General features: G+C 38.4%; 1 protein-coding gene across 1 annotated transcript in view; it reads left to right on the plus strand.

The window, feature by feature from the left end:
* Positions 1–20,203, plus strand: part of GPATCH2 (G-patch domain containing 2) — a 176,448-nt gene that overhangs the window by 109,934 nt on the left and 46,311 nt on the right. Inside the window, exon 7 of the mRNA XM_047076559.1 lies at positions 16,173–16,212. Coding sequence (XP_046932515.1) covers positions 16,173–16,212 — 40 coding nt within the window. The remainder of the gene's footprint in view (positions 1–16,172; positions 16,213–20,203) is intronic.

Raw genomic sequence — 20,203 nt, forward strand, 5'->3', positions numbered from 1 at the left:
CAGACTGTTTCTGATTTTCGGTTTCGTCATCTGTTCCTAGAGCTCCTGTAACAAAGCACCACAAACTCGGTGGTTTAAACAACAGAAATGTGCTGTCTGGCAGTTCTGAAGGTTGGAAGTCCAAGGTCAGGTGTCAGCAGGGCTGGTTCCTTCTGAGGCTGGAGGGAGAAGCTGTTCCAGGCCTTTGTCCACACCTGTGGTTTCTGCCAGCCTCTGCTGCTCATTGGCTCCTACTGTGTCATGCTAATCTTGCCTCCATCTTCCTAGGGCCTTTTCCATGTGTGTGTATCTGCCTCTGTGTCCACAGTTCTCCTTTTTATAAGGACGCAGGGACAGAAATATGAGGACACTTTATAAGGTCAGAGTGGAACCTACCCTAGATGACCTCATCTGAACTTGGTTACCTCTGTCAAGATCTATCTCAAAAATAAGGTCGTATTCTGAGCTACTAGGGGTTAGGACTCCAGCATATCTTTCTGGGGGACCAATTCAACACATAATACCATCTTTACCTTTCTTTCTTATGCCCTCATAGTTATGGCCTCATGCCTATAACTTCACATGTCATGTCTGCTTTCAAGGCAAGAAGAAGAGGAAAGGACCAGTGCTAGGAGCTCTCCGCCAGAGGCAAAATTCCTTTCAAAACCACTCACCCAGCTTTCCTTAGCTCTCATTGGCCAGAACTGGGTTATTTGGTCACCCGGAGTTGCAAGGGGGTTTAGGGAACCAGTATCTGGCAAAGTTTTAGATCAGTCATGATTGATTACTTGGGTCTGGCACATAGTGCTCCTAACAGGACTTGCCATATGCAAATCATTGACTCCTCAACATGCACACACAACCCTTCTCTCCATACATACATGTGTTTGGAATACCTTCCCTGTCTTTCCCGAAGGACCCCGCTTCAGAATCTCATCCACTTACTTCAGTTATCTCAAAATCTCCTCCAAGACCTCCGAGTGACATGGAGTTTTAATCAGACCTGGCTATGGCTTTTTGCAGTACAGTGACTCATAAATTTAAAGCACCCATAGATACAATACAGAATTGTGGAGAAGGCGGGCTATTTCAGCAGAAGCTCCCATTCAGGAAGTGAGGCACTCAGCACTCAGCCTGCTAAAACCCATGTATCCAATGTGGCAGGCGATTCTCCTTTTTCTACTTTCTTGGGAGCCCTTGCTTATTATTTATACTGTAAGATCACGACTGACATGTTCATTGCACCAGGAGCACTTCCAGGCTAGTGCACGGTTCTAGCAGCCCATTGCTTGCTTGTTTTGTTTTTCCTTCCTCAGCTTAGTTGAGATATAATTGACAAATAAAATTGTAATATATTTATTTAAATGTTTGTTTGTTTTTGAGAGACAGAGAGAGAGAGAGAGAGAGAGAGAGAGATTGAGAGAGCACAAGCACAGGAAGGGCAGAGAGAGAGGGAGACAGAGAATCTGAAGCAGGCTCCAGGCTCTGAGCTGTCAGCACAGAGCCCAACATGGGCCTCAAACCCACGAACCTCGAGATCATGACCTGAGCTGAAGTCAGATGCTTAACCAACTGAGCCACCCAAACATCCCAAATTGTAATATACTTAAAGTGTACTACATGATGATTTGATACACATATACATCGTAAAAGGATTCCCACCATTGAATTCACACATCCCTCACCTCACATATTTACCTTTTTTGTCTTTTTTTAGAAAACGCTGAAGGTGTTACTCTCTTAACAACTCTCAAGCATACAATTCAGTATTGTCAATTACAGTTGCCATACTATACATTAGATCCTCAGATCTTACTCATTTTATAACTGAAATTTTGTGCCCTTTTATTCACCTCCCCCTCAAACCTCCACGCCCAGCCCCACAATATCACTATTCTACTCTGTTTCTATGATACCATGCAGTGCATATCTTTGTCTGGCTTATTTCACTTAGCATGATGCCCTCCTTAGCATGGAGGTCCGTCCATGTTGTTGCAACTGGCAGGATTCTCTTCTTTTTAAGGCTAAATAATATTCCAATGTGTGTGTGTGTGTGTGTGTGTGTGTGTGTGTGCGTGCGCGCGTATCACAACTTCTTTATCCATTCATTCATTGAGGGACACTTAGGTTATTTCCATATCTTTCCCACTGTGAATAAAGACACAATGAATGTGAAGTACAGATATCTCTTCAAGATAGTGATTTTGTTTCCTTCGGATATATATCCAGAAGCAGAATTACTGGATAACATATGGCTGTTCGACTTCAATTTTTGAAGAAGCTCCATACTGTTTTCCATGGTGGCTGCACCAGTTTACATTCCCATCAGCAGTTTTTCTTTCTTGGCCTTTTGATAATAATCATTCTAAAAAGTATGAATTGATAATCTTACTGTGATTTTTATTTGCCTTTCCTTTATGATGAATTATGTTGTGCACCATTTTATGTACCTGTTGGCTCTTGGTTTGCCTTTTTTGGGAAAGTATCTATCCGGGTTCTTTGCCCATTTTCTAATTGGACTATTGGATTTTTGCTATTGAGTTGTACGTGTACCCTGTATATTTTGGCTGTTAACGCCTTATCAGATATGTGGTTTGCAAATATTTTCTTCCATTCCATAGGTTGCTTTTTTATCTTGTTGATGGTTTCCTTTGCTATGCAGAAACTTTTCAGTTAGATGTAGTACCACTTGTTTATTTTTGCTTTGTTACCTTTGCTTTGGTGTCAATCCAAAAACTCATTGTGAGGATCAGTGTCAAGGAGCTTGTTCCTTCCTGTGTTTTCTTCTAGGAGTCTTAAGATTTCAGATCTTGTGTGCAAGTCCTTAACCCATTTTAAATTGATACTTGTGTATAGTATACTATAGAGCTCCGGTTTCATTCTTTTGGAAGTGGCTGTTCAATTTTCCCAAGACCATTTATTGAACAGATGATCCTTCCCCAGTGTATATTCTTGACTCTTTTGTCAAAATTAATTGCTCATAAATGCATGGGTTTATTTCTGGGCTATTTTGTGCCACTGATTTTTGTGTCTGTTTTTAGCCAGTTACATACTGTGTCGATGACTATGGCTTTGTAATATAGCTCGAAATTAGGAAGTGTGATGTCTCTAGCTTTATGCCTTATCAAAACTGCTTCGGTTATTTGGGGTGTTTTGTGGCTCCATACAAATTTTAGGATTTTTTTCCCCTATTTATGTGAAAATGGCCATTGCAATTTTTATAACGATTGCGTTGAACCTGTGGATTGATTTGGATAGTATGGACATTTTAACAATATTGATTTCTCCAGTCCATGAACATAAAATATCTCTCCATTTATTCGTGTCTTCTTCCATTTCCTTCACTAATATTTTATACTTTTCAGCATACAGGTGTTTTACCTCCTTCATTAAATTTATTTCTAAGTATTTTATTCTTTTTGATGCTATTATATATGGCATTGTTTTCATAATCCCTCTTTCTAATAGTTTGTTTTAGAAACAACTGATTGATGTCTCTTGATTTTGTATCCTGCAACTTTGCTGATTTTCTTTATTCTAACAGATTTTTGGTAGAGTCTTTAGGTTTTCTGTTTATAATATCAAGTTATTTGCAAGCAAATACAATTTTACCTTTTCCTTTCAGATTTGGATGCCTTTTTTCCCCAGGCCTAACTGGTCAGGATAGAATTTCCAATACTAAGTTGCGAAATACTAATACTAATATTTAATAACTGAAGTAGCGAGAATGGGCATCCTTGTCTTGTTCCTGATCTTAGAGGAAAAGCTTTCAGTTTTTCACCATTTAGGATGGTGCTAGTTGTAGGCCTTTGCTATGCTGAGGTACATTCCTTTTATGCCCAGTTTGTTGAGAGTTTTTATCATGAAACGATGTTGAATTTTGTCAGATTCTTTTTCTGCAGCCATTAAGATGATCACATGATTTTTGTCCTTCATTTTGTTAATGATGTGGTATGTCACATTTATTGATTTGCAGATGTTAAACCATCCTTGCATCCCTGGAATAAATTCCACTTGGTCATTATTTGTGATCCTTTCAATGTAATGTTGACTTTGGTTTGCTAATATTTTGTTGAAAAATTTTGCATCTATATTCATCAGAGATATTGGCCTATAATCTTCTTATAGTGGCCTTATCTGGCTTTGATATAGAATATAATGCTGGTCTCACAGTGCTATAGTATGGGAGTGATCCCTCCACTTTTATTTTTTGGAAGAGCTTGAGAAGGATTCATGCTCTTTCTTATTTATTTTCAACATAAAAATTGTATTTGCTTGGAAGCATTAGAATGTCAACAGAACAGCTGCAGGGTTTTGTTTGTTTGTTTTTTGTGTTTTGTGGTTTTTGTTGTTGTTGCAGTTACAGCGTGGTATTTAGTTAACAGAACAATTATCTTGTATTAGTTGCCTCAGAGACAAGGGAAGATGAGTACAGTACAGTGCCCATTTGTAACTAATTTGTGGTGTGCACCAGTAAGAACCTGCTGTAAATTTCCATGCCTGTCTACAACCCTCTTAACTGTACCAGGCAAAGTTAGTGGCTACTAAAAATACTGCCAGGACAAGGCTATCTAAAGACACATTTGGTAGTATGTTAACTATACAAAAAAAGACACTACACTTTGCAACCATAACTTGCACACCATTGCAGTCCAATATTTTTTCTTTAAAAGGAAAGGAGTTGTGTATAGGGGAGTTCAGCGTTTTACAGACCAGAAAAAACAAACTTGGGCTATAACCAACCTATTCATCATCTTCTTCTTCTTCATCCTCTTCCTCTTCCTCATCTTCTTCCTCTTTTGCCTTTTTTTTTTCTTTTTTTCACCCTTGATGACTCCCTTTTTTGCCTCATCAGGCTCTCCTGTAGCCCACTATGCAGCAACCTCCTTTTTGTATTTTTCTTCAGCTCAGTAGCCTTTCTTCATAAAGCTACTTGTCATCTGCAGCAGAATTATAATATTTCTCTCCCCGTTTCTTTGCAACATCACCAGTGGATAGGCTGGGATGCTTTCCTTTGATTTGAGGACGATACTCAGAACAAAATAAGAAAAAGGTCAAGAGAGTACTCTTGGGTGCATTGACTGGGATCCTTGAACTTCTTTTTGGTTTTCCCTGTAGGAGGGATAGAAGTTGTCATTTTTCTTTCTTAATGGCCCTTGTCCCCCTTTGCCATGTCTTCAAAAACTTTTCTTTTCTTTTAAATAGACATGGTCTTCCACCTCTCTGAATGCTTCTTAAAAAACTCTGAGAAGTTGGGGCACCTGGGTGGCTCAGTTGGTTGAGCATCTGACTTCGGCTCAGGTCGTGATCTCACAGTTCGTGAGTTCAAGCCCCGCATTGGGCTCACTGCTGTCAGTGCGGAATTCACTGGTGAATTCATATGGCCCTAGACTTTTCTTTGTTGGGGGTTTTTTGATTACTGCTTCAATCACCTTACTAGTACGTGATCTGTTCAGATTTTCTAATTATTATTTGAAATTGGTAGACTGTATATTTCTAGGAATTAAGATGTTGGCGTGTAATTGTTTATAGTAGTTTCTCAGGATTCTTAATATTTCTGTGTTATCAGTTGTAATGTCTTCTCTTCATTTCATATTTTATTTATTTGGGTCTTTTCTCTTTTTTTCTTAGTCTAGATAAAACTTTGTCAGTTTTATCTTTACAAAATCTAGCTTTTAGTGTCATACATCTTTTCTATTGTATTTTCTATTTGATTTATTTCCATTCTAACCTTTGGTATTTTCCTCTTTCTGCTAGCTTTCAGCTTTGTTTCTTCTTCTATTTATAGTTCCTTGAGGTGTAAAGTTAAGGTGTTTATCTGAGGTTTTTTTTCCCCCTAATATAGGCATGTGTCACTATAAACTTCCCTCTTAGAACTGCTTTTGCTGTGGTAAGTTCTCACGTGCCCATTAAGAACTGCTTCTTTGTTTACTATAGTCCTGTAAGTGTCATGAACACAAGCCCCGTTGGCTTTCAGAGCGAGGTGTTTTGGGGCCCCATCCAAGGGTGGGAGTCTTCAAAGTTGGGACACTAGATGTGTCTTCCAAAACCTTTGCTCCTCAGGGAGAAGTTGGGAGTTGGAGAGTCCCTCCTGAGTGTATGGCTTAGTGCCAGTGTGGGATTTATGGTGAGAGTGTGTTCAGCCTTTCCTACCCACTTTGACATGGGTGTTTTCTCATCTTCCCGATGTATAGGAGTCACTCAACTAGTTTCTGGATTTCTCACAAGGAAATTATTCCATGTATAGCTAGAAAATGGTGTGTTCATAGAAGAAAGGAGTTCAGTAGCCTCCTCTGTCACCATCTTAGTTCCTAGCAGCCCCTTTCTGGTTAGTGGACATCAGCAGGAATTTAAAGTCACAGACTAAAGTCAAAGGTGGCCAAGTTGTTTGTTTAGGCATTAGGGTTCCTTCAAAAATGGAGTAGGTTCTCTTGTGTTTGTGGTTGCAATTCCTTGCCTGGAAATGCCAGTGGCCTTGATGTTCTTCCTATATCCTTACTTAGCTTTTAGCTTAAAGACTTCTGCCCCGACGCCATGTGAAACAGTGACCTCCAGAGGATAGGTACCAGTCTTTAAGAAACCTCTAGTCAGCGTGCTCACCCTCTTTGTCAGAGAGGCACTCTGAGGAAGGTCTAGACCAGAGCCCTAGTCATGGTAGTCAAGGCCCCGTGAAGTCTAACCTCCATGCCACTGCCTGCTTCCACATAGGAATTCCAAACCAGATCTTCCCACCTGCAGCTCCCTAATTATGAGTCTCTCATTAAAATTGAATTGTAATCTATACGCTGAAAGTACCTCTTTCAACAAATCTATATTTTCATCCGTTTCTTCAGGCCTGCCCCTTACTATGTAGGGCAAATGAACAAGGTGCCTTGTAGGCTTTGTTCTACAAGTTTCGTTTTGGGTGACACCATAGAATACAGCATTATGAGTATTTTATTTTACACAAACAAGTAAGTACACAGGCACACTTTGTACTACACATAGATACACACAGCCCCAGTTGAATTACCTATTAGTACCCTTCTGGGGACTAGTCTCTTTCTCTGGTCAGTTTCAAAACCGACCACACTTTGCTTCAATTTGTCTGCTTCATTGTCCTGGGAAGGAAATGCAACAGGTGAAATTTTCTACCATTTCCTTTAACAAGAGAACGTATATGGTCAGTGTTCAAAGTTGGCCAGATGTAGTTTTAGATATATGCTTCCCCAACTTTCTTGCCCAGATAATTAAGTCCATACTTTCATTCAACCTACTCCCTATGATAAAATCAGATACATAAAACTGACTCAGTCTCATAGTAGAAAAAACAAGGTATTTATACCCTCAAGATATGCAAATAATTTCCTAGGGAATCCTGGTCAAGAATTTTAAGGGAGTCAATGTCCAGATTCCTTTGCATGTATACACACACACACACCTTCTTTTCTGAAATCATTAGCCCCTGCAATTTTGCTGATTCCTATTTTTCACAACTGCCTTTCTGCAACTTTGGAAGAAAAAGACACCCCCAAGTCCTACCCTTTGGCACCTCGCTTCACAGCATAAAATCCTTTTGGGTTTCAAACAGAGGGACATTCCAAATACTGTGCTGATATTGATGTGGACAGATTGAATCTAATGACCAAATTACAAAGCCTTTTGCAAATTAGGTAGATTGTTTCTAATTCTTTGTTTTCAGCAGCTGGTAGGTTGTTAAAAATACTCCTTTATCTAAAAATCATTGTGTGATTTTTGGTATAAATCTCTGAACGAGTTCAGTAATCAAATAACTGCTCTAACCAGATTCTTTTTATTTCCATTTACCAAGTTATGTGAACAAGGTTTCTGAGCACTCAAATTGATAAAAATAAAAAATATGAATAGAATTGATGCTAAAGGTAATATTCATCAATGACTACACGAACTAGTTTGGGGAAAAGTTTATTATGCTATTCCTAATAAAATTGTATTCATTTTTTTTTTGGAACTATCAAAATACACTTATGTTAATTTCATTAATTAAATAACAGTGACAACTTTTTCAGATCTTAAATAACTGTTATCAACTAACCTTAATCAGTATTGCTGATCACTTCATCAAAATAATTTTAAAACTCTAGTTTTATAGTCACAGAAATTTAAGAAAATTAGATAGATAGATGGATAGATAGATAGATAGATGATAGATAGACGGATAAGACACATATCATTGTTGCAGAGGAATATGGCAGGGTTACTAATATACGGCTTTCAAACATAAAAATATATTACATTAGGATAAACTTCTGTGCAACAGTGATATTGGAAATCCAAGGAGTTCAAGGAGAAAAATAAGCCATGTAAAATTTTCAACTTTTAAAGAAGTGATTTTCATGGTGTTTTGTTTTGTTTTGTTTTTAAATGCATTGATGGTGGATATCAAACCACAGTGATATTTGGACTCCAATGGGTATATTTAAGAATGGCATGATGGTTTTATTTTAAAATGTTAACATATGTAATTTATAGAAACTAATATTTGCAAATATTTAACTTTTATGGTGAAAAATTTTAGATATCTACTGAAAATATGTGAGGATATTTTCATAACTGCATCAGACAACATGCACTGAGAAATGGTTGAAGACCGGTGTGTATAGACTTTCAGAAAAAAGTAATGGAATGTTCTACAAATAATGGTTTAAACAAATCACAGTTTAATTTACCGACATTACCAGAAGTCTGGAGAAGTAGGCAGTCCCAGGGCTATTGAGGAGGCAACATCAGCCACAATGTCCTCTAAGGAATCCCTGGAATTTTCCACAAAATTCCCACCAGCAATTCTCTGTACCTTCTATATTCTCCCTTTAGTTTTTTATCTCTACTTGGTTATAGTATTTATCACATTATTCTCTAGAACATAGTTGCTATACACATGTTTCATTCACCTTAGTGGACCATGAGTTAGAGACTTCGTCTCATTCTTCTTTAAGATTCTTATAGTACACAGCAGAATGCCTTACACATCAAAGCATAGGCTCTGGGGTCAAGTTTACCCAGTTCCACTACTGGCTAGTGATGGGAAGACTCACCCCTTCCTGCCACTGGCACAAAAGTATAGGGAAAGCACAGATTAACCGTGGTTTTGTGTGATCCCTTCTACAGTTTACCTCCAAGCTGTAATAACTGACCTGGACGAATGGCTAGAAATGGTCATTAAATTACTAAATATTCAGGAACTCTTAATTGGAAGTAAACTACTTTCATTCAGTTAACTGTGATTCGTCTAAGTCAATATTTGTTTTGCTTTAGAAGATCACCGTCTAAACAGTCTGAAATAGGAGTACTTAAAATAATTTTACTTCATAGAATTTCAGACTTAAAAACAGATTCTAATGAGTAAAGGAAAAACTATTTTACAGGCTCTAACATAATAATGTTTAGGAACTTCAGTTTTGAAACTATGTGGTTATAGGCTCGCATGATCAACAAAGGGTAGTGGAGAGCAGCCTAGAAATGACCATTCAAAAGAAAAAGGGCTGCTGAGCTGGGAAGTGAAAAAGGATGTTTTTTCCTTAATAGAAGGAATGCCCAGCGTGGTGCTCAATATGCAAGAGCGCACCTCACTCAAAGTTTTCAGCTCAGTTTATGAGAGTAGTGGAGGTTGGCCAATAAAAGTTTGGGTAATTTCTATAAAAATTATATTTGGCAATAATTTGAATTGTAAAAAAGAATTACTTATGGAAATTTGGTGAACAGCCAACTTTGCTGCACCCCTCAGAATGTGGAAATCTCAGTCTTAAAGGTAAACTGACACAGGTATCTGTGTGGTTTTTGAGAAGCCTTGCAGAATTATGAAAGTCTGATTGTTTTAATAAAGTAATACTTAACATTGTACTAGTCACATATTTATATTTTGCATAACTCTTTATAATTGTGTATGCATTGTGTATTTATAGTCCAGTTGTTAATATACTTTAGGCCTCTTTTAATAGAAAATACTTAGCCCAGATAAATGAAGCAGCCATTAAAATAACCGTAGAAAGGTACACAAAAAGCAACAAGAACCTGAATCCAGGAACGCCTGGGTGGCTCAGTCAGTTAAGCATCTGACTTTGGCACAGGTCATGATCTCAGTGTTCATGAGTTTGAGCCCCACATCAGGCTCTGTACTGACAGCTCGGAGCCTGGAACCTGCTTTGGATTCTGTGTCTCCCTCTGTCTCTGCCCCTCCCCTGCTCACACTCTGCCTGTCTCTGTCTCTCAAAAAGTAAATAAACACTAAAAAAGAAAAAAAATTTTTTTAAAAAGAACCTGAATCCAACTAAAGCAGAGAAATCTGTATCTAGGTTCTAAGAAAAAATAACATGTTAAGTTTTGAAATTCACATTTAATTATTCTATTGACTTTCTGAAAATACAAATATTAATATGCAGAAAAAAATATATGACTACATATTCTTTAAAATATTTAAGGCTTCTTGTGGGGTTACTTTTTATTCACTCTACCTTCCTTTCTGGACTAACCCTAAATGGTTCCAGAATTTTTTCCTTTTTTCCATTCACTTATGAGATACCTGTTTTTAAGTTGAGTAAATATGAAGGGGTGCTGGGTGACTCAGTAAGTTAAGCATCCAACTTCAGTTTAGGTCATGATCTCACAGTTTTGAGTTCAAGCCCTGCATCAGGCTCTGTGCTGACAGCTCAGAGCCTGGAGCCTGCTTCGGATTTTGTGTGTCCCTCTCTCTCTGCTCCTCCCCTGCTAGCTCTCTGTCTCTGTCTCTCTCTCTCAAAAATAAATAAACATTAAAAAAATTAATAGAGTAAATATGAAATATTAGTTGACTTTTAAATGATATCCATATTTGCTTTTATTTTATTTTAAAGTATAGGACATTTACCTGAGGCATTATATGTAAATCAAAACTTACTTTAAATGCAAGTGGGTAACTACCTATAATCCTATGATGAATTCCCTCATAAAGCAAATATTTACACTTTATCTTATCTTTTGTATAAATATCAAGTTTGCTTGAAGCAAGATTTGCCTGGATTAAAGGTTAGTTCATTGGGAATACTTTTATACTTTGAAATTTAGCATCTATTGCTTTATAGTAAAAATGGCTTTAACTTCAGATTGAGATAAATAAAATATACCCGATCAATTCCTCCTCTGATTTACTGTGTTTCCCTTGGAAAGTCATTTTAGCTTTCATGTGTCATAATTTTTAGTTATGGAATAAGGATAAGAACAGTCCTTCTTATATAAGGTATTATTCAAGCTACTTATGTAAACTACAGACAAATTATTAAACCGGGTATAAAACATTTAGAATGATGATGATGATGATGATGATGATGATGGTAATGCTTTATCTGGATAGTGTATTTTATTTTTCCAAGTATTTTCACATGCATCAGTCTCTCCAGTGTTTTTAGTGCCTCTCTGAAGCAGTGATGACACCCCCATTTTATAGATAATTTGACTTTGGAAAGTCACACACTATATTCTGCTCAACCAAAAGTCAATTAAAAAAACCAATGTGTTCAGCATCTATTATGTATTTGATAACATGCTAAACCTGTTGGGGGAACCTGTAAATATTACGTATGAACATTGCTGTCTCTACTGACATTTAGGAATAAATAGGTAGTTCTCACAAAAATTCAGAGAATAAAAGTTCACATATTACTCTATTCCACTGTGTACTACAGGAGAAGAAAATTAATATTTGTTTTAAACACCTACTCTATGCCAGGTTCCTAGCCTTGTTTAAGCTTCCCAATACTGTAAAGAGAGGTGGGCTTCATTTTATTGCATAGATGAGGAAGACAAATGTAATGGAAAAACTGAGATTTTTCCTTCCTACCTTTTCTTCTCTTACGTCTTCTTGGACACTCATACAGAACACTTCATCTCTGACACTTCTGGTCACCAAATGTTGGGAGGCTTCTTCCTCACGACAACAAGCAAGTCTCCAGGAAATCAGCTGGCTGTCCTGCTTCAACTCAGTTTTGACACTAGGTACTTGGAGATAGCATCAGATTCCACAAGTTAAGGGTCCAGTCCTGCGAGGCTGCCTTGCCCCCTAACCTCCCACATCTCCAGATTCCACTCACAAACCTAGGCTGTTACCTATGCTTCTGACCTACCAGATGCAAATTGGAGGTTCCAACAACCGCCTCCAACTGAGGACACCAATTTCAAGTCCAGGTGGTTACCTGTACTTCCGACTGGCTGTGAATCAGAGGTCCCCACAGCACCCTCCTTGGGTTTATTTAATTTGCTCACAGAATTCAGAGAAATGTTTTACTTACTAGGTTACCAGTTTATTATAAAAGAACATAACTCAGGAACAGCCGGATGGAAGAGATACATAGGGCAAAGTACAGAGTAGGGGTGTGGAGCTCCCATGCCCTCTCCAGGAATGCCATTCTCCCCACATCTTCACCTGTTCCCCTATCTGGAAGCTCTCCAAACCTTGCCTTTTGGGATTTTTATGGAGGCTTTATTACATAGGCGTGATTGATTGAATCATTGGCCTTGGGGAAAGATTCAACCTCCAGCCTTCTCCCTGTCCCAGAGGTCAGGAATTGGGACTGAAAGATCCAATCCAAGGTTGGTTCCCTTGACAATTAGCTCCCATCCTTAGGTAGGGTCCAAAAGCCACCTCATTGATATAACAATTTTTCACTCTCAATGCTTTGGAAATTCCAAGGGTTTGGGGAGCTGTGAGCCAGGAATCATGGAAGAAGACCAAATATATATGAGAAATACATTTAGATCACCTGAATAACCAAATGCATAGTTGTCTTATAAATCATTTATTGCTCCAAGACTCAAAAAATAAAAGTAATTTGTCAGAGTTCACCCAGCTAGTAAGTGCCAGAGTATTCAAACTTCGATCTTTCTGATTCTAAAACCCATGATTTAGCAACCACACCAGGCTGGATTTACATTTGTAGTTTAATAAAAGAGATGAAGTTCTAGAAGGCTCTCTTGGGCATTGTTTTACAATTGACGTTTAGTTCCAGAGAAAAATATATGAATGAGGGATATTTTTACTTCCTGGTCATCTGGTCCACAAAACATGAGAACCCAAAAGAATCCTGAAGACCATTTAGGCCAGTGCTGTTATTCTTCTCGTTTCATAGAGTGACATGGTACCTCTAGTTGTTAAAACTCTGCCCTGTATCTCAAGTCATTCATTTACTTATTCATTCAGAAAATATCTGTGAGGGCCTACTATGTGCTCATCACTGTTCTCCTGGCACAGCCTAATAGAGGTAATAGACATTAATCAGGAAGCACACGCGTAAATGTGTATCTGGACACTAACACACAAACACATTGTTAGTGAGCTAAGTACTCTAAAAGATAACTTTAAAAAAAAATAATTTTAGGGGCACCTGTCAGTGCCTCAGTCAGTTAAACATCTGACTCAGCTCAGTCCGTTAAACATCCGACTCAGCTTAGGTCATGATCTTGCAGTTCATGAGTTTGAGCCCCACATCGGGCTCTGTGCTGACAGCTCAGAGCCTGGAGTCTGCTTGAGATTCTGTGTCTCCCTCTCTTTTTTCCCCTCCCCTGCTCACGCTCTGTGTCTCTCTCTGTCTCAAAAATAAATAAACATTAAAACTTTTTATTAAATAAATAAAAACGAATTGCAACTAGACATCTAGCTAGGGAAGGCTTCCTTACATACCACAAGCTTCAGATGGGACCTCGAAGATCCAAGTGGATGGGGATGAGACGAGCATTTCAAGCAGAGAGAATTACTGTCTGTTCAGGCAGTGTAAGGGAAGGCTAGCGAGTGAGCACAGAATGTGAGAGAAGGAGGGATTACTGAGTGAAACGTTGGGCAAAGACATGATGCTAAGCGTCGGGGGCCATTTAGGGATTCTTTCTCCTAGGAGCAGTGCAAAGCCACTTCAGACTTTGGTTCACTTGTGTTTATTTATTTGTTTGCTTGAGCTAAGGGTGTGGATAACTAAATATTCAAGAATTAGCTCCAGCATCACTCTAGCTGTGCAGTATGATAAATGGATTAGAGTTAGTAGGTACAAGAAAACTTGCAACTTGCTGCAAGGTTTGAATATGAAAGAGAAAGGTAACCAAGCTGAATTGAGTCCACTGGAAGGATGGGACTGCTGTTCACTGAGCTAGTGCACTAGCTAGATGAAGACTTGCTTTGTAACAAAAGGAATATTTGAGGTATTTACGTATTTACTAAAAGGGGCGCCTGGGTGGCTCAAGCGGATAAGCGTCTGACTTTGGCTCAGGTCATGATCTCGCGGTCGCGAGTTTGAGTCGCCCATAGGGCTCGCTGCTGTCAGCTCAGAGCCCGCTTTGGATCCTCTGTCCCCCTCTGTCTCTCCCCGTCTCCTGCTGACATTCTCTTTCACAAAAATGAATAAACACTTAAAAATATATACAGGAAGCCCATTACATGTTAATACAAATAGTATGTTTTTATGAAAAGTAACGATCTCCCCCCCCCAAAAAAAAAATTAGTGAGAACGTGCCATTGTTTGCACAAATCACTTTAATGTCACTTTAATGTCTGGCTTCATAGGTGACAGTTTAGATCCGTCGCTGCTTCCACCTGCAGCTTGTGGTAATCTGTTGTTTTGGTGGAAGCACATGAAGCAAATCCAGCCTCACGGATAATAACTAGTTGGAAAAGGAAGGAGTATTTTAATAGCCTTTTCATTTCAGATCATTGTGGATATTCTCTGATACTATACTAAAACCTAAACAGTGGTTGTTTCTCAAAAGTTAATTATAGTGTGTAATCTGAAAACATATCGATGGATAGTTTTGCTCTGGTTTGCTAAATCTGTTGGTCTGTCTTGAACTCTGAATGGATTCACTTACACATCGTGATTTAGTAAATCATACATTGGTCATGTAAAGGCACAGTCCATAACAGAGGGGAAATGCATTAGTCAAGTTGTCCAGATAACTGCAATAAATAATTTGCTTCTAGTTGGTAATTAATCCAGATGTCATTTACAGATACCAATGAGCGTCCATTTCCACGTCAAAGTAGAATGACCTGCCAAAGAGCATCACTGTCTTTGAGCTTAAGAAGTGTTCCAGGAAGAGCATAGACAACTCCTACGAATGTAGAGGCTGTTTATTCCCAGGTGTTAGTATCACAGAGGCTAGAGATTACATAGAAGTCTAAGGAAACGTGCCCTTTGTAATAGAAGTGTCTTGTCCTCTGAACGCACACTGTGGGCAAATAGCCTAATGTCTCATTTCTGCATCTGGAACATGAGAATGACCTTGTAAGGTTTTGACGAGGGTAAGAAATAATACATGTCACGTTTCTAAAGAGTACTTGGTACATAAAAATGCCCAATATTATTGTTCTCGGAAAAAAAACAAGTAGCATTAATATTGGTGTCGTTCCCTGTGGGCTTTTAGTGGCTTATTTGCCACTAAAATTTCTCTCGATTTCCTGTTCCTTGGTGTTGACAAGTAGTTTTGATGCTGAATACTGCCAAAGGCCTGGGCACATAGCTAATAGCCACTCCCATTGAAAAGGTGTCAGCAGATGGGTCGAGTATTAAGGATCCAAGGAGCAGCCGCAACAATATAGGTGGACCACGCAGGGCAAGGACAGCGGGAGAAGGGAAGGCTCAACTGTGCAGGGACTCCTATATTTTGAATGTTGTCATTGACAACAGCCAGAGCCCAAGTTGTTATCACAATGGAAGGAATAGGTTCAAGGTACCTTCAGCTGATGCTCCAGAATTCACATGATTCAAGGGCTTTGCGTGATTGTTCCTGGGGGCATAGCCAGAGGATATAATATTCTTGTATTTTTAATGTTTTTTAAAACTCCAGCAATCCAGAAGTCATAATTTGTTGTAACGATGCTATAATTAAGTTGTGGTAAATGATAGCATTTGAAGATTTTATAACCAGAATTGATTCATAAAATGGATACAGTCCCAGCAGTTTATGTTAACATAATTAAATGGAAATGTAATTCTAACTGAGTTTGCTTATTAAATTGAAAATTACTGGGTTATGAGCACTCTTACAATTCTGTCAAAATTGGTGTAAGTCTAGAATTACATGAAATATCCATTAAAATAAAGCATATTTAAGGCTCCGTTGTTGGTGGTGAATACGTTTCTTAAAGCGCATGCAGATTGATCATGTGAGAGCATGCGCTTGTAGTTAGGTTCATGCTAACTCCTTTTCTCTTTCCTCTACAGCCATTGGTTTAGCCCTGGCACTAAGACAGAGCATGGCCAGGTAAGGAGCATTGTAATCCAAAGAGAAGTTACTTAGTCTCTTTCAAATATTTATAGATCTCCCTTCAAGGTCGTGGATCAGCTCTATAATAAAAGATATAAATCCCAGCTTATTTAAAAAGGAGTTAATTGTGCCAGTGCTTAAGACACTGACCAAATGAATGATGCTCGGTAAACATCAGAGTGCTTACCACCACGTTCCTCAGTCACATATGTCCCCCCCATGGAAAGGCTCTGGGGTTCACTTGTTTATAGGACTCTACCATTTATATTTGTTTTTCACGAAGTTAAGGTATCAAGATACATGCTTAAAAAGTTGATTTGCAGCCAACATAAGATCAGCAAACGAGAATATTTTTACTTCTGAAGTTCAGAAGGTCGTGATAGTTTCTTACAAGTTTATGTCATATTTTTAAGTGAGATTTCTTTTTTTATTGCTTAATAAAACATGGCAGCACAGCGATTGGTCACCGTAACAAAAAACTTGGCATTCATTTCAGTTAACTTTACATATAAAATAAGTACTTACCTTTCTTTTTCCCTTGAATGTATTCATCTTCTCTCTGCAGTGTGCTAAGGCAATTTAGGGCTTAAGGCTTTGATGAGTTTTAAAGCTTATGCATTTTAGACTTTGCATCCTTGTTGAGTTTTTTTTTTTTCATTCTGAATTATGAAAGTTGTTTTTAAGTGGGTCAAACATGATATGTAAAAAATACTTTTAAATACATGAGAATGAAAAACCTCACATCCACAGGGATCATTTTCTGTGACAGGTGGTAGGTAGACAAAGAGGGGGTTGTAGTTGGTAATGGTAACTGACAACATTAATATATTTGTGATACTTTATTTCTTAAGCTGGCCAGTAGGTCCACAGTTGGTTGTATATACACAACCTTTTGCTCATAAAAGGAGGGTGATAAGGGCACCTGGGTGGTTCAGTCAATTATGTGTCTGACTTCAGCTCAGGTCATGATCTCATGGTTTGTGAGTTCAAGCCCTACATTAGGCTCTGTGCTGTCAGTGAGGAACCTGCTTGGGATTCTCTCTCTCTTCCTCTCTCCCTTTGCCCCTCCCCCACTGTCTCTTTCAAAATAAATAAACTCAAAAAAGATTTTTTTAAGCACCTTTAAAAAAACTTTTAGGGGCGCCTGGGTGGCTCAGTCAGTTAAGCGTCCAACTTCAGCTCGGGTCGTGATCTCACAGTTCATGAGTTCGAGCCCCGCATCAGGCTCTGTGCTGACAGCTCGGAGCCTGGAGCCTGCTTCACATTCTGTGTCTCCCTCTCTCTCTGCCCCTTCCCTGCTCGTGCTCTGTCTCTCTCTGTCTCAAAAATAAATAAACATTAAAAAAAATTTTTTAAAGGGGGTTGCTAAATACTTCATTATAAACTATACTTATTTCCTAATACACAGAAACCTAATTAAAGAAAAATATCATGTGAATTCAGTTTAAAGGTAGCTTGTAAACTTGCTCTTTTCCATGAGAGCAATTATCCCCTTTAAAAGATATTTCTCACATTAATAGTATAGTAAGGACCAGTATTTCTAAAAATTTGGAAATTAACCAAACTAAGTTATATCTTTGATGTTTTCATCTGATTATTCATAATGTAAAAATTAGACTTCCTGCTTTCCTGCATGGTTCATGCCCCTCTGTGTACAAAGCTTACAAGAAGATTCTGCTTCTGGTAGTAAGTCGCATCAGGATATAGATTATCTCCAAATACAATTTTTAAAGCTTCTTTTCTACCCTTTAGAAATACTAAAGTGATGTTATAAAGTTGTATTTTATTTCACAGTATAACTGGTTGTTTCCAGTCAAGCTTTTTTTTTTTCCTGCAGTTAAAGAATCAACTAATAGCTAATAGAGAAGAAACTTGCCTTCTCTGTAGAGAAGAAAGTTGCCTGATGTTTTTTGTTTTGATTTTGTTTTTTTTTTTTTTTTTTACCAATTTTTGCATCAGCCTTTTGCTTAAACTTTGATACATCATTTCACATTTTGATGTAGGTTATTAATTAACGTAGGTTATTAATTTCAGGTTAATTATTGAATGTAGGTTATTAATTAATGAACACAGTAGATTCTTATTACCTGCAGTAGCTATGTTCTATAAAGTCGATGTGAACACAAAAGTAGCAAATATCGAAACACTGCTCTGGAGGGAAAATACAAGGTTGGGTTCATGAGAGGCCAGGACATTTTCAGTTACTGATCAAGACCTTTTCTTGTTTCATGTGTGTTCTGTGTTTAACAATAGCTTATTTAATATGTATCATTGATTCTTAATACCTGATGAAAGCTTCTTTAATGCCCGTGTTTCCTCTGTAAGGTCCCTCGCAGCCTTGCACTTGGGAGCACTTGACTACACTTCCGTACTATACCTGACGACCATTTATTTATTTTTTTTTAATGTTTATTTATTATTGAGAGAGAGAGACAGAGTGTGAGCGGGTGAGGGGCAGAGGGAGAGGGAGACACAGAATCTGAAGCAGGCTCTAGGCTCTGAGCTGTCGCCCAGAGCCCGATCCAGGACACGAACTCACCAACTGTGAGATCATGACCTGAGCGAAGTTGGACACTTAACCAACTGAGCCACCCAGGTGCCCCCTGCCTGAGGACCATTTTAAACGATAAAATCAAAAACCAGAGCAGAACAATGCAAAAAAAAAACGTGGCACTAAATAGACTGCAACAAAGACACTCGTTTACACTCTGAAAGCGGAAACAAGAAGACAGTGCATCAGCTTGTCAGACCTCAGTGGAGAACATGTGACAGGGGACCCAAATTTTTACCACCGTGCACATGTTTGTGAAGGACTGCAAAAGTGCCGGAAGTATTGATCTTAGCATTACACATAAATTTTAGCCAATAGGCAAATTCAGAAATATGGAATCCATGAATAATGAGGAATGACTGTACCTGTGTGTACGTATACAAATATACATACAGACCACTTACATTTTGAGCGTAAGAATCTCTTAATTCAACTCAAATCTAACTCTAGCGCAGGAAACTTTGCTAACCCTAGATGCGAGCGATGAAATGCAACACCGTAAAGAGGGTAAAATCCTTCACCCTGTTGAATGAATTACTGTTAGCAGGCATGATCACCTTTTATTTTTCCCACATCAACCTCTCAACCTACAGAAATGATAACATTAACCCCGCTTTTTTTTTTTTTAACTCCCACCCCTTTCTACTTCCCCTGTCTTAGGATTCGTCTTTCTGTTCTTTAAGGCTAAATCCCATTATCATTAACACCTTGCGTACTTCTCACTCTTTTATTACACATTCACTAAATGACTATTACCTGTCAATCATTATCAGTCAGGTACTCTCTCTCCTTACAAAAGAAGGTGTTTAGAAAAACAACATAGCTTTTCCCTTGTGGTGGTTCTAATCTGGGGCAGGAAAGCAATAATGGCAGTATGTTGTGAAATATTTGAGAGAACCACAGAGAGGGCAGTTATAAAGGGCTCAAGAGAAATATGAAAGTCGGTTCAGAAATGGAAGGAAAGAGAGAGCGACAGCTATATGAAGCATCTTTTTTTTGTTTGTTTTGCTTCATCTGACTTAATCCTGATTTTTCCTCTTTGAATATCTAATGATTTGACATTTTGACTGAATTTACAAGTATCTTCAGGAATCACAGATCACAGTTTGGGTGCTAGTTCTCCTTTTAAGGTGAGGACACTGAGAGCCCACGTGTGACGAGACTTGAAGTTCTGTAGACATTTGAGAAATTACTGAGAAGTGGCTGCTAACAAGGAACACACATGCTCTTGAGCGCCTCTGAATATCAGGTGGTAAAGAGAGGATTGCTGTGGAAGAAGACTTCTTCTCTTGGCTTCTCCTCTTGTGCTAGAGATTTGAAATTTGTAGTGAAGCCCGTAAAAATATCATGAATAGCCACGGCAGTTCCCAGCTCCCTTTCTCACAGTAAGAATCATCACCCACGAGGAACACTTCCCTTCCTGGTTTAGTTCAGCAG

The sequence above is a fragment of the Lynx rufus genome, unplaced genomic scaffold (assembly GCF_022079265.1).
Source record: "Lynx rufus isolate CCGP_SWC_20201006 ecotype Redwood Valley unplaced genomic scaffold, mLynRuf1.p SCAF_15, whole genome shotgun sequence".
NCBI lineage: Eukaryota > Metazoa > Chordata > Mammalia > Carnivora > Felidae > Lynx > Lynx rufus.